Genomic DNA, 14030 nt, shown 5'->3' with positions numbered 1-14030 from the left:
GGGAACATATGTATATGTATAACTGATTCACTTCGTTATAAAGCAGAAACTAAAACACCATTGTAAAGCAATTATACTCCAATAATAAATAAATAAATAAATAAATGGTTGTCATCAAAAAGAACACAAATAAGTGTGGCAGGGGTCCGAGCAGGGGTTCTGTCCCTGCTGGGCTGCCGCCCCCGTTGGGCTGCCACAATGGAACTCGGCGCCGAGTACCGCCGGGAGAAGCTGCAGTGGGACCTGAGGGTGGAAATGCAGGACACGACTCCCAGCCTTTGTGCGTCCAGCTTCCGGTCCTGGTGGTGTCGGCCAAGTTCGAGGGGAAGCCGCTGCTTCAGAGACACCGGCTTGTGAACACTTGCCTAGCAGAAGAGCTCCTGCACATCCATGCCTTTGAGCAGAAAACCGTGACCCCAGAGCAGTGGACCCGTGAGCAGCAGAAATAAGGGACCCGGACCTGCACACCTATTAAATTATGAATCAGACCCCCACCCCCACAGAAAAAGAACACAAATAACAAATGTTGGCCAGGATGTGGAGAAAAGGGAACCCTTGTACAGTGTTGGTGGGAATGTAAATTGGTGCAGCCTCTTGTGGAAAACAGTATGGAGGTTTCTCAAAAAATTGAAAATAGAAGTACCATATGACCCAGCAATTCTACTCCTGGGTATATATCTGAAAAAAACAAAAACACTAATTCGAAAAGATATATGCATCCCAAAGTTCAGAGCAGCACTATTTACAATAGCTAAGATATGGAAGCAACTGACAAAGGTTATCAGTTGGATACAAAAGTATCCAACAGATGAATGGATAAAGAAGATGTAGTATACATATACAATGGAGTATTACTCAACCACAAAAAAAGAAGAAAATTTTGCCTTTTGCAACAACATGGATGGACTTGGAGGGTATGATGCTGAGTGAAATAAGTCAGACAGAGAAAGACAGACACTGTGTGAGATCACTTATATGCGGAATCTAAAAAACACAACAAACCAGTGAATATAACAAAAAAGAAACAGACTCACAGATATAGAGAACAAACTTAGTAGTTACCAGTGGGGAGAGGGGCGGGGGGAGAGGCAAATAGGGGTTAGGGATTAAGAAGTGCAAACTACTATGTATAAAATAAATAAGCTACAAAGATATATTGTACAACACAGGGAATATAGCCAATATTTTATAATAACTATAAACCTAAAAATTGTGAATCACTATGTTGTACACTTGAAACTTATATTGTACATCAACTACACCTCAATTCAAAAAAAAAAAATAGTCTCATCTTAAAAGTTTCAATTCAATGGGGCTTCCCTGGTGGCGCAGTGGTTAAGAATCTGCCTGCCGGGCTTCCCTGGTGGCGCAGTGGTTGAGAGTCCGCCTGCCAATGCAGGGGACACGGGTTCGTGCCCCAGTCTGGGAAGATCCCACATGCTGTGGAGCAACTAAGTCCATGCGCCACAACTACTCAGCCTGCGCTTTAGAGCCGGCGAGCTACAACTACTGAAGTTCATGCCCCTAGAGCCCGTGCTCTTCAACAAGAGAAGCCACGGCAATGAGAAGCCCGCACACCGCAACGAAGAGTAGCTCCCGCTCAGAGTGGCAGAGTGCAAGTGGAAGAGGTGGAGTTAAACTCGGGTCTTCATTCACTGTTTACCTCATTAGAGCTGAATCTCAAGTGATGAATAACTGCTCAGCACCCTCCTCATAAAACCTTTATCCTTCAGCTTTTCCTTCTCTAGGCTTTCAATGACAGGTCCTTGGACCTAGCCTTTAATCTGTTTTGAGTTTTGAGCCAAGCAAGAGAAACCAGACACCCTCCCCATTCTTGGGGAGCCCCCAGCCTGAAAACGAATTTTGGACATGCAGACACAAATAAACCCATCTGTGTGTACAATGAACAGTAGGAAATGTGTCATCGGTTTTGACATTTATGGCATTAATTTGCCCTGACAGGGGCATTCTGCTTTTTAAAATATTTGCAGCATCTCAGGCCTCACCCTTGAAAGAATTTGAAGACGACACAAGCAGAGTTGCTCCATTTTTGGCTTACGACCCCACCCAAGAGTTTTTAAGGCAGCATCCCTGAATCAGGGCAGCTTCAAGGTATTTTTGATTTTCTCCACCCAGGAGAGTTTTTCAGCTCCTCTGCTCTACCCATGGGAGAGATGGTGTGTGATGATTCACTTAACCAGCCATCAGATCTTTACATAGGACACATATGCCAGTTACTATGTGTGGCTCCGAGGACACAGTGGAGAGCCATATAAACAGCTTCTGCCTTCAACGTGCCTGGCGGAAGCTCGTGGACATTGCTGTCATGTAGATGCAAAAGTTATGAAATATTTTAGTGTTCTACACCCTCTTTGGGAACCTTCAAAAAAACTCATGGAGCTTTCAGCAGTGACATTTACCATCGGTCATGTCACCATATGGGGCAGCAAGCAAAGTGAGGTACAGGTGCACCCCTGAGCAGAGGCATTTTCTCTCACACTGAGACCACAACAGACACATTCTTCCTTGTTCTGATTAGTATTCACTGCTTGTGTTTAGCTGCTTGCAGTTGATACCCGAGTTGTGAATGGAGCTGAAGTATAACGCATCGTTGGATACTGGATCACAGAGCTGCAAGTGTTTAAAAAGCAGAACTCACTAGTGAAGTCAGACAAATAACATAAATGTCAGGATTGATGAAAACTGGCATTAGAAAAATTTGGATGTGGTAAAATTGTTACATTGACATGAATGAAGATTTAATCTGAATACAGAGCTAGCATGGGAAAAGAGATAATGGGGGGGGCGGGGGGAATGCAATGAAAAGAAACTGTAGAAACAAATGGCCTGAACAAAAAGAGGCTCCCAGACTGCCTGTATCTTCCTGATTAAATGTCTTGATGAGCCCTCTAGTGGCAATGGCTGGGTAGTGGTCCTCTGAGAGATGAGCCTCTCTTGGAAATTGATCGCCTAGAGTATCTCAGGGGAAGTTGGCTTGCATTACCATCTCACAGTGTCACACACCAACTCCCTCCTTGTCTTGCACTTGCTGGGCACTGAGCACAGCATATGTCCACATATGTCTTGTAATTTATAAAATATGATAAGTGACTTTTGGTGAGTCGCTTAACATTTCTGGAGCTGTGTTTCCCTACTTATAAACAGCTACACCGTTCATTCATTTACCCGTTCATTCATTCTACACATATTTACTAAATGCCAGCTCTGGGACAAGCATTGACGTCAGCACTGAGGCTACAGTAGTGAACAGGTGTCCTACCTTTGTGGGGTTTTTGTTCTAGTGACTGTAGGATGTCTGATGATTTTTGCCACAAATGAGTTCCTCCTTTTTTGACCATAGATGAGTTACAGACTGAAAACAGACACCAGAAAAGAAAAAGTCAAAAAACCTGGGTTCCAATCTAGTTCTTCCCCTTTATAGAGTGTGTAATCTCTCTCAGCCTTAGTTTATCCATTAATTAAGTGGGGTTATTATTGTCTGTCCTGCCTAGATCATTGTTAAATCAAGAAAAAGCTATATTTTTTCTCATAGCACAGTCCTTCAAACTACATGTAATGACAGTCAAAACAGCAATGCAGCTGTGGTAACAGTGTCCATTCTTTCTTGTCCCTGGGTCAAAAAAGTTCCAGAGTTTCTCTTGTCATTTTCAGGTGTTAAGCAGTATTGTTTTATATACATAAATGTCTAATCCAGAATAATTTGTCGCCTTCAGGTGTTAAACAGTATCATTTTATATATATATGTATATATATTTATATATATATATTTTTTGTATACATAATAGATATGTATTATATTTGCATATATTTGTATATATATTATATATATTTGTATATATATTACAATTTGTATATATACATTTGTATATATATTTGTACATATGTATACATATTTATGTGTATATATAAATATGCTATATATATACACAAATGCTATATATATAAATGTTTTATGTACATATATATATACAAATGCTATATATATATAAATGCTATATATATGAATGTTTTATATATATATATAAATGTTTTTTTATATATATATATATATATATATATATATACACACACACAAATGCTAAAGGAACATCCCAAGAGGCACCTATGTGGGACAATAAGGGATCAACAGGTCCAGATTGAAACAGGAGTTTGGGGCCAAGGCCTCAGGAATAAAGAGAATTACTTCACCTGGCTACAGAAGTCTATGTCCAAGAAAAAGATAAAATTGATTAATTGTCATGCATTTGAATGGAGAGGAAAACTACACTGTTGAAGGAGAATTTGGTGACAGATTAGTGATAAATTTATATACAAGCCATTAAAGGAACACCAAACATATCTACATTGTTCTGGCTGTCATTCCATAAGGCTCAGCTGAGAACTTGCTCCTTCAGCCCTTCTAAAGATTTCAAAAGCTCCTAACAGCCTTTGTAAAATCCCTTCCTGTTTAATAAACCTAGAATAATCTCTAGTTCCTTCACTCAACCTTGCCTGATACAACTTGTTATTAAAAATAGGAAGATAAAAGCCAACTGAGTATTGAAATGTTTGCATCTAGCGAAAGAGAACTAAAGATTGGGAAAGTGGTAATAAGGACCACAGCTTTTTGTTATAAGTCTTGTAGGACCTTCTGCCTTTTAAAATTATATACATGTATAAATTTGGTAAAAATTTAAAATAGTCAAATGAGCAAAAACACATTTGGGAAATAATATACAGTAAGACATATACTGGGTTTAAAAAATAAGCTCCACCATCCATGCAGACTGTGTTGTTTCTTTAAAAGTCGTGTCTGAAACATTCCCACATCTTGGAACATTTACAAATGTATGATAAGGACACCTCTCCTAAATGTATATGCCTCTCAGTTTTTCCTGACAACATATTACAGGTTGTCTTCATTTATCCCTTTCCCCTGGTATCCTGAGATTGGTATCCTTACACTTTTTAGTGAATGCGGCACCTCGCATTTCTAGCAGCTATCAAATAAATTTCAGGGCCCTATATTCTCCACCTTTCCATCTACTGCTCTCCTCTACATCCTGCAGAAACCCAAGGCTTCCTTAGCTTCGTGCCAATGAAGCAGCTGCGGTCACAAATAAGCTTGTGCCTGTCGGGACCAAGGAGATTCAGTGTATTTTCAATCCCCTCAATCTTGGTTTGTGCCCAAGAGAAGGCAGCTGCTCTTGAACTTTCAGACTCTCAAGTGACTCAACTCTCCAATTCCCAGGGTTCTGCGTATACCCTCCTTGATGTCATCTTCCAGACCGTGCCAGATGTTGGGCAAGTCTTCAAAGTTGACTTAATCAAGATCTAAATCCCAAAATCCTCCATCAGTCACCTATGAGCTCCAATGGCCCTGCTGGGGTCCTGAGGGAGATAAGTGTGAAACATACTCCAGGCAAAATCACTCTTTAAGGCTGGTCCATGGGGATTACTCAGAGCCCCCTCCTGCTGGTGAGGGACACTTCGCCCCTCTTTTGAAGGCCCAAGAGTGAAGGACTCATGGGACATGTGACAGGGCATGGTGAGGCGGGCTTCTACACAACCGTGCCTCTTGTCTAGGCAAAGAGTCATTGCGATTAGACATGTTCACTAATCCAGCTTACTAAAGTCAGAAGCCACAATAAAGTTGGGGCCAAACCTCAGGAATAAAGAGTCCCTTTTCCTGGAATGTCCTCAATTTCTCATTAAGGACATTTTTTAATGTCCCTCCTCATCCTCCTCCTTTTCTTCCTTTTCTTCCCCTCCCCCCACTCCTCCTCCTCCTCCTTTTCATTTTGCAATAATTCTAGACTCACCAAAACAATTACAAAAATAGTTCAGATATGTCCCACACAACCTACAGCCATCTTACCCCAATGAAAGCATCTCACGTACTGTAGTACATTGCCAAAACCAGGAGTCAACGCACTTTTTTTCCTCAGGTAGATTTGGTACTTGAAACTCCAGAAATGTCTTTCCATCATGACTAACAAAACAGGTTTATAGTTTTCAAGGTGCTGCCCTTTGAAGAGGAAGTGCTTTGAGTCCAATCCAAGCCAATGCTTGAGGCACAAGACTCTGCAGTTTTCTGGTCTAGTTTGTTTGTGAAGAGCTGAGAATCGCTGGAGCATCAAAAAAATGGAAATGTTCCTGCAGATTGTCACCAGAGAGAGCGGAACTGATGCATGTTAGAAGATAATCCAGGGATAGGTCCTCAGCAGCGGGGAGAGCTAAAGGGCCGATGCAGGTGGTTATTGGAGAAGTTATCTGGATTGTTTTTAATGAGAGACATTTCTCACCTCAATGGGTTTCCTAATGAGTTTAGGTGGTGGAAAACATCATTAAAACAGAAGAAACATCAGTATTTTCCAGGCCCTGAGGGTAATCCACCTACTTTTCCTGGATGAAGTCCCTCCTGAAGAGATATACCATTCTCTTTTAAGAAGATGGGTGCAGAAGCCCAGGAATTCAACCCGCGGATTTCCCTGGTGGTCCAGTGGTTAAGACTCCAGGAGGGGCGTTAGCCTAAGGGGTCCCTGCGGAGAAGCCCCCAAGGCAGCGAGCTGAGAGGAGGCCCCGTTTTCTCCTCCGTCATCCTCATCACGGCCTCACACCTCAGCCTCAGCGATAGGCCCTCTAGAAGCTGCCACACAAACGATAAAATCCCCAGGTCCTGGGGCAGCACAGCTAAAACCCCTAAACCGCTGAGGGTGAGAGTGGAAGGAAAGAAAAGGAGAATAAGGAGAGCAGGCGAGAAGGAAGAAGGCGCAGCGGCGAGGAAGGAGAAGCAAGTTGCAAAGGAACGGAGCAGGGCCGGTCAGTGAAACGACCACAGGCCAGGAGGCGGCATCTCCCGGGGAGAAACAGCGCCACCCAGCTGTCCAGCTCCGCGCGGCTTGCCAGGGCTTCTCTTTGTCTTGCCGTTTCCAGCCGGCGCTGCCCTTTCTGTGCTCCCGGCTACCGCCGCTGGTGAGTGGCGTTCATTGAGGTCCTCAGCCGGGAGCCTGGGGCGGTTTCAGGGTCCGGGTGGGATTCGGTGAGCGTCGCGGGGACCGTCTCACTTGCGGTGCAGCGGGGTGGGGAGTGGGGGCGGGGGAGTGGGGGGAGTCGGGGGCGGGGTGAGGCCGGGGAGGGCCGGGAGCGGCTCGCGGCCTGTGGCCACCAAATAACGTTCCGGCTTTTCAGTCTCTTTCCGACTCCCACCCTCTGCTGCCCCTGCTGCACCCGCCCTCCCTGCTTTCCTCTTCCTCACACATCCGCGTCCTCTGACTGCCCTGGGTGGGAAGGCTGCCCCCAAGCCCGGGTTGCTCCCGTCAGAGGCGATCAAGGGCTCTTGGAGGTCCGACGCTCAGACGGCCACTTCCCACCGGTGTGCGGGACGCCCTCTTAGGCCCCTGAGCGCTCTCCTCTCCTCCTGTTCTCAGTTCTGCCCTCTTCCCGTCTGGCCTCGGGAATCAGGGGGCTTCCAGGCAGGCAGCGCTCAAGGGCCTCAGGCCTTGGAGTTGAGGGTCTCTTTCTAGTGACTGGAGCTCTAGGAAGGGCCCAAGGGCCCTGAACCACACTTCCTACTGCTGTGGGCACCGTGGCCGATCCTGGCTTTCACTGAGGGAAGCGACAAAAAATGTTTTCCCATATTCAGATACAGGTAAGTTATTCTGTCTTATACATGAACTAAGTTCAATTTTGGGCTAAGTAACTTGCCTCTTTGTGGCCTGTCAGACATACATTGTACATCTGCTTTAATTATTAAAGGAAAGGGCACATTGACCAGAAGTAAAGAATGTCCATGTTAAAAATAAAGACTAGGGCTTCCCTGGTGGCACCGTGGTTGAGAGTCTGCCTGATGATGCAGGGGACGCGGGTTCGTGCCCTGGTCCGGGAGGATCCCGCATGCCGCGGAGCGGCTGGGCCCGTGGGCCATGGCCGCTGAGCCTGCGCGTGCGGAGCCTGTGCTCCGCAACGGGAGAGGCCACAACAGTGAGAGGCCCGCATACCGCAAAAAAAAAAAAAAAAAAAAAGACTAAATGCCCCTCTTCCTGGGACTCCAACGCTGGTTCCCCTTTGATGATAAGACTCCCTTCCCAGGTGCCAAGGCCATACAGTATGTGCTGCACGTGTACGTGCTGGTCTGTTTGTTTTTTTTAAACCTTGGAGAAATGTAGCCCTGACTTGTTCAATGTTTGTTCTGACAAGTTATAAAACTGTGCTGAAGGGGAATTCCCTGGCGGTCCAGTGGTTAGGACTCAGAGCTTTCGCTGCCGTTGGCCGGAGTTCAATCTCTGGTCTGGGAACTAAGATTCTGGTGCGAGGCAGCCAAAAAACTACCCCCCCAAAAAAACAACAACAACAACAAAAAACGATTGTGCTGAAAACCCTGCTTCTCCAGAGCAGTTTCTCAGAGTTATCTGGGAAGCTGGCTTCCCGGCTAGTCCTTAATTTGGCTCAAATAAAACACTCTACTCTTTTTTTTTTTTTACTATATTTTATTTTTTATTTTTTGAATTTTATTTTATTTATTTTTTTATACAGCAGGTTCTTATTAGTCACCCATTTTATACACATCAGTGTATATATGTCAATCCCAATCTCCCAATTCATCACACCCTCTACTCTTATTATAGATTGTTTATTCATTATTTTCACTGAGAGAAGTTAGGGTCTGACCGTTTTGGAGCCAAGGGATTCTTCCTGTGATTTCTGTGGTCTCCACTGCCCCCGCCACCAATGTTAATTCTTATTTTCTGCTGTGCCCCTGTTCCCACCCCTGATTCTCTCCTTGCCTCCTCCCCTGCCATCTCTTGCGCCCCCTCAGGATTTGCCCTCACCCTCCCTGCTGTTCCCTCCTCCCTGCGGTTCTCTGATCCCTTCCTAGGGCGTCCTCACCCTCATCCTCTCGTCCCTCATGGATCTTTACCTGCAAGGATCAGTCACCTGTATGGCTCCTACCTTCCCCCAGCTTTCACTGACCTTACATTTCTGGGATTGACTTTTGCCCACACTCACTTTTGCCCAGTATGAATTCCCTACATCCCCACTAGTTTCAACACCAGGGGGAGCTGTGGTGATGGGCCTTGACAATTGTACCCTGAGCACAGTGCACAGCCCCTGTGGGAGGACCTCTCCCCCGGTCTTGGCACCCATCCTCCTACCTCCGCCGCAGTGCAGGCACCAGCTCTTGGCCCTCATTAACTGTGGGCCTTTCACCCAGCACTGCCCCTTCCCCACTCCTGCATCCCAAACATCACCCTCTGGAGGCTTCCACTCTCCAGGCCTCAGGTGCTGGACTCCACTTGCCCTGGTCCCTCTGTACCTACCCCCATGGCACCTTGCCCAGCTCGCACGCCGTGTCCACCTGCCGTGGGCCCTCACCACGTTCTCATCAATCACAAGCTTCCTCCCAGGAATCACCATGCCATCCTCACCCTCCCTCAACCAGAGCACCCCTCCTCTCCTGTCTTCACCCTAACCCAAGAGCCCCCAGAGTCACCCCTGAGGCATGCTCATCCCCTGCCCCCCAATCCACCCTCACCACTGTCTCCTCTGCAGCCCCTTGCCCTTCCTCCCTCCCCAATAGGAATACTACCCTTTGTCCAACTGCCCACCTCCTTGGCCTTCATCACCCTCTCTTGGGTTCACTGACCCCAGTGGGCTCTCACTACATCAACCATGTATCCAAAATCCTTGTTGATGCCACTTGGTCAGTTGGACTTTCCCTACAGGGGGTCTTCCCCCAGCCCTGCCCCTCCTGTGCTGGCTGCCTGACCCATGCCCTCTGTGGAGGTGTGACCTGCCCCCAACCACTCCCACCATGCAGGTCCCTCCCAATGTGCACCTTGGCTTTCCAGTTCTATTTTCTCTTGCCAACCCTCCTTCTAATTCTCCATGACCCTTGGGCACATGGCACTGACTCAGGCCCCCAACACCCACCTCTCCCAGGGGACACTGGCAGGTCCAGCCACCTCCCCACCTGGGGCCTCACCATGCCTCTTGCACTCTGGGCCCAGACTGCTTCACCTCCACCAGGGGTACTGGCCCACCTTCCACTCTCTTAGGGCCACAGCCCAGCCCCTCAGGGCCCTCTGCCTCGTGCCTCACCCTCCCTTGAGCCCACCTTGTCCATGATGAGCCTGCCTCACGGGCAGCAGCCCTCGCTCTCCATCTCACCTGACCCGCCTCTGACCAGGGATGCCTCTGATCCTGGGCCTGACACTGCCCCTCCCTCCCCTCTGACTCCACCTCCCCTCACCCTGGTCTTCCTGCCTCTCCCTTGCCCCCTGCAGGCCAGCTTCTCCCCTTGGCCTCCTGCCTGGACCCTTAGGGAGCCGGTGCCTCCCTGTCCTGGCACTTGTCCTGCATGTTTGCCCATCTCCACCCCTCCCTCCACTCCTCAATTCCCCTCTCCTTCCCTTCTCTTTTTCTTCTTTCCCCTGTGTTGGAAAAATTCTCATTGTGGTCCCTTGTACATGTGCATGTTCTGCATCCTCAGTCCTGGAGCAGGTCAGGACAGCAGAACTTGTCTGGTAAACATTTGATGTGCACTTGTTTCCGGAAAGCTCTTTCATCTGCGGTTCCCCCTTCCCCAGGATCACACAGTCTTCATTACAACCTCACGGCGCTGTCCCGGGATGGATCTGTGCAGTCCAGCTTTTTCGCTGGGGGACACTTGGATGGCCAGGCCTTCCTGCACTATGACCGTGAGACAGGCAGGTAGAACCCCGGGGGCTGTGGGCAGAAGAGCTGGGAGCTGAGACGTGGGACACAGAGTCCAAGGACTTGACAGAGACGTGGAAGGACCTCAGAGAGCTTCTAGCAGAAATCCTGGCCCTGCAGGAGGAGAAAGGAGGTGAGAGTGGGGAGGGTCCGAGAGTGCTGGGAGGCCTTTCACTGGATTTGGGGGCAGGGGCCAGAGGATAGGGGTCTGTGAGTTCAGCAGGGGGGTGGCCGTGACTCAGCAGCCCTGGGAAGACATGAGGGGAGCAGGGAGGGGGCCCTCTGGCTGGAGTTTCTCACTTGGGTGTGAGGACAGAGGGACACGGGGACTGGAGGAGTCACTGCTGGTGGGGTGGGATGCAGGTGTGAATTCCCTCCAGGAGATCTGGGCTGTGAAATCCGAGAAGACAACCACGCCTGGGGCTTCAGGTTTCGCTACTATGATGGGGAGCTCCTCCTCTCCTGTCACCCAGAGACCCAGGGATGTACAGCGCCCCAGTCCTTGGCTCGGAACTTGGCCATGGAAATGGAGAAGTCCTGGGACACAGATGGCTTTCAAAGCAAGTATTACCAGGCCCCCGTGCAGGGAGAGCTTTGTGGAAGACTGCAGGGCTATCTGGAATCCTGGACAGGCTTCAGGGAGAGAACAGGTACTGCTCCTGGGCCAGGGCCCTTCCTCTCCCCCAGACCCCTAGAGCCTCCCCGCCGTGACTCTGCACACGGAGACCCTTCCTGTCCTCTGGGTGCACATTTGCTCTGCTGGCGTGGTGTCCTGCAATCTCCTGCTCCATTAAATCCACTGTAGAAAGACGGGCAGGTGGGGAGGGGAATGAACCGCACCAGTGACGATCATCCAGGGGAGCAGTGGGCCCTCCGACAGAAACTGGACCAGGGAAGAGGGGTGTCAGGCAGGAGAGGAAGCCCCTAGACCAGGGTGGGTGCCCCTGGCTCCCAGCCTGCCCGTCCCAGAAAGTTCCCTCCTGGTCCCCAGGAGCCCACCCTGCACGGCCCCCTCCTCAGCATCAACACGTGGATCCAAGACAGTGAGGCCCCATCCCAGCCGCTCCTCCTGCCCGGCTGAAGGAACGGGACCCCAGGGTGCAGAGCAGACTTGGAGCAGGTCTGCGGTGGACGAGGGCTCAGCCAGAGGTGGAGCGTGTTCTCTCCGTCTCCCTTAGAGGGAGCAGGGCTTGGCCCCAGGCCTCACTGGCTCTGTGCTTTCTCCCACAGGGCCCCCAGCCGTGAACGTGACCCACAGCCAGGACTTGGAGGGCACAGTCAACCTCACATGCTGGGCTTTCGGCTTCTTTCCCCAAAATATCTCCGTGGCCTGGTTTTGGGATGAGGAACCCATGAGCCAGGAGGCCCAGCGGTCTGGGGGTGCCCTGCCTGATGGGAACGGGGCCTACCGGACCTGGGTGACCAAAAGTGTTCCCCAAGGAGAGGAGCAGCGGGTCCAGTGCCACTGGAACACAGCGGGAATCACAGTGCACACACTGTGCCCTCTGCTGAGCCTGGGGTGATCCTGGAGGGGCTTGTGACCCTGGATCAGAGGCCAGGGTCAGGGAGAGGAGAGCAGGCCTGTGGCTCTGGGGTGCCTGGGTTATATATAATAAGTCCCTCTCTCAGGAGAGACCCTGTTGCATCAGAGTCAATAGTGGACCATCCTGGGTGTTGCTGCCTTTGCTCTTGTTTTTATCATTGGGCTTTGTGTCCTTTGCTACTCGAAGAAGAAGAAGAAGACAGCATTAGCTGTGGGGAGCCCAGGTGAGAAATCTGGGCGCGGGTGGGGATGGGAGGGGCTCTGCCTGGGATGTAGGGTCCCCCTCGTGTCCCTCTGCACATATGTGAGAGGATGACAAGCCTCTGTTCCAAGAGTTGGACATTGGGGTATTTGTGAGGGGAATGGGAGCCACGTCTGCTCTAACCCCTTGGTTCTGCCTAAAGCCAGGGCCAGGCTGGGGCCCTTAGTGTCCAGCGAGGCCTCTCCTTGCTCGGGTGAGACTGGGCAGCAGTGAGGGTTGCAGCTCCTTTTGTTCTCATCTCTTTTTCTCTACTCTCAGGCTCACCAGGGCTTGTCTGGGGAGCATGTGTTGGATCATGTGCTGGTTGGGAGGGTCTAGGTGATCCTGGAATCAGAGGGAACCTGAAGTAAAGTGTTTGTGACCTGGTGAGGAGGGGTTAAAAACTGAGGAGGAATTCAGAGGAAAGGTGATTTCCTGTCTGCATTTCTCTCCCCCAATTTTTCGCCAGTATTAAGAATCCAAGTAGAAGAATCATAAGGCTCAAACTAGGGTTCAGTGGATGGTGCCAGAGCCCTGCCTGTGATGCTCCCTTGTGAGGCCCCACCTAGAAATGTTTTGCAACCTCTCCAGTTCCTCCTCCATGAGCTGTCTTCTGAGTTTCGATTCCTCTGGGTCACCCCCAGCCTGCATCCTTCTCAAGTTCCCATCACTTGCCCCCATGCTTCCTGGGATTTCCTTCATATGGAGGAGTAGTGAGCAGATACCGCTTGACCATTTAGGGAGGGGAGACCAGCCAATCCTTGGACACCTGGGGTCACTGATTTTATCTTACCTCCAGGTTCTTTCCTGTCCAGCCCCTCAGGACACAGTCCAAGGGCTCTTTAGAGGAGGGCCCTGGGTCTGCGTTCTGTGGCCTCACCCTGCCCTCCCTGAGCCAGTTCCCTTGCTCACGGTGGTCACTGCCCTGTAGATTTGGACAAGGGGATGGTCACACTGATTTCCCCATAATCAGGTTGCTTGAGGGGAGAGGAAAAGAGCAGCAGAGCTTTGTGTTTGGCAAAGAGCAAAGGCAGAGCGTGGAACAGTGAAAGGGTGGCGTGTGCAGGCTCAGCTCCTTCTGTTGATGCCACCTCTTTGTGTCACTGGCGTGCTTGGGGACGCGGTTTCTCATCCACGAGCCTAATTCCCTTATCATTTGGCCTTCAGCCTGGGCATACAGGGATGGTTAGTCACCCTGCCCCACAGCGAGAGGCTCTGTCCATGCAGCACCCAGAGCGGGGTACCAGGCAGCTCTGTAGTTGCTCCTGTTCTCACCTGGGACACCCCCGACCCCTCCCCACCCACCCCACCCTCTCCCTGAGAGAGGGACTTATTATATATAACCCAGGCACCCCAGAGCCACAGGCCTGCTCTCCTCTCCCTGACCTTGGCCTCTGACCCTCCCAAGGTCACAACCCCCTCCAGGATCACCCCAGGCTCACCAGGGGGCGCAGGATGTGCACTGTGATTCCCGCTGTGTTCCACGTGACACTAGACCCGCTGCTCCTCTCCTTGGAGAACACTTATGGT

General features: G+C 49.9%; 1 protein-coding gene and 1 pseudogene across 1 annotated transcript; both read left to right on the top strand.

Annotated features, from left to right (window-relative positions):
• The first annotated feature begins 183 nt into the window (after positions 1-183).
• Positions 184-700, top strand: LOC101290194 (bolA-like protein 2; annotated as a pseudogene).
• Positions 701-10156: 9456 nt separating this feature from the next.
• On the top strand, positions 10157-13910 carry LOC101287791 (MHC class I polypeptide-related sequence B-like). The gene is given in 6 exon segments (XM_049715728.1): positions 10157-10711; positions 10714-10849; positions 11080-11100; positions 11103-11366; positions 11947-12180; positions 12183-13910. Coding segments are annotated over 6 exon segments (1311 nt in total). The 5' UTR covers positions 10157-10360; the 3' UTR covers positions 12488-13910.
• The last annotated feature ends 120 nt before the right edge of the window (positions 13911-14030 follow it).

Source organism: Orcinus orca, chromosome 10 (genome assembly GCF_937001465.1).
Source record: "Orcinus orca chromosome 10, mOrcOrc1.1, whole genome shotgun sequence".
Taxonomy (NCBI): domain Eukaryota; kingdom Metazoa; phylum Chordata; class Mammalia; order Artiodactyla; family Delphinidae; genus Orcinus; species Orcinus orca.
This window is presented reverse-complemented; position numbering and strand designations above follow the sequence as displayed.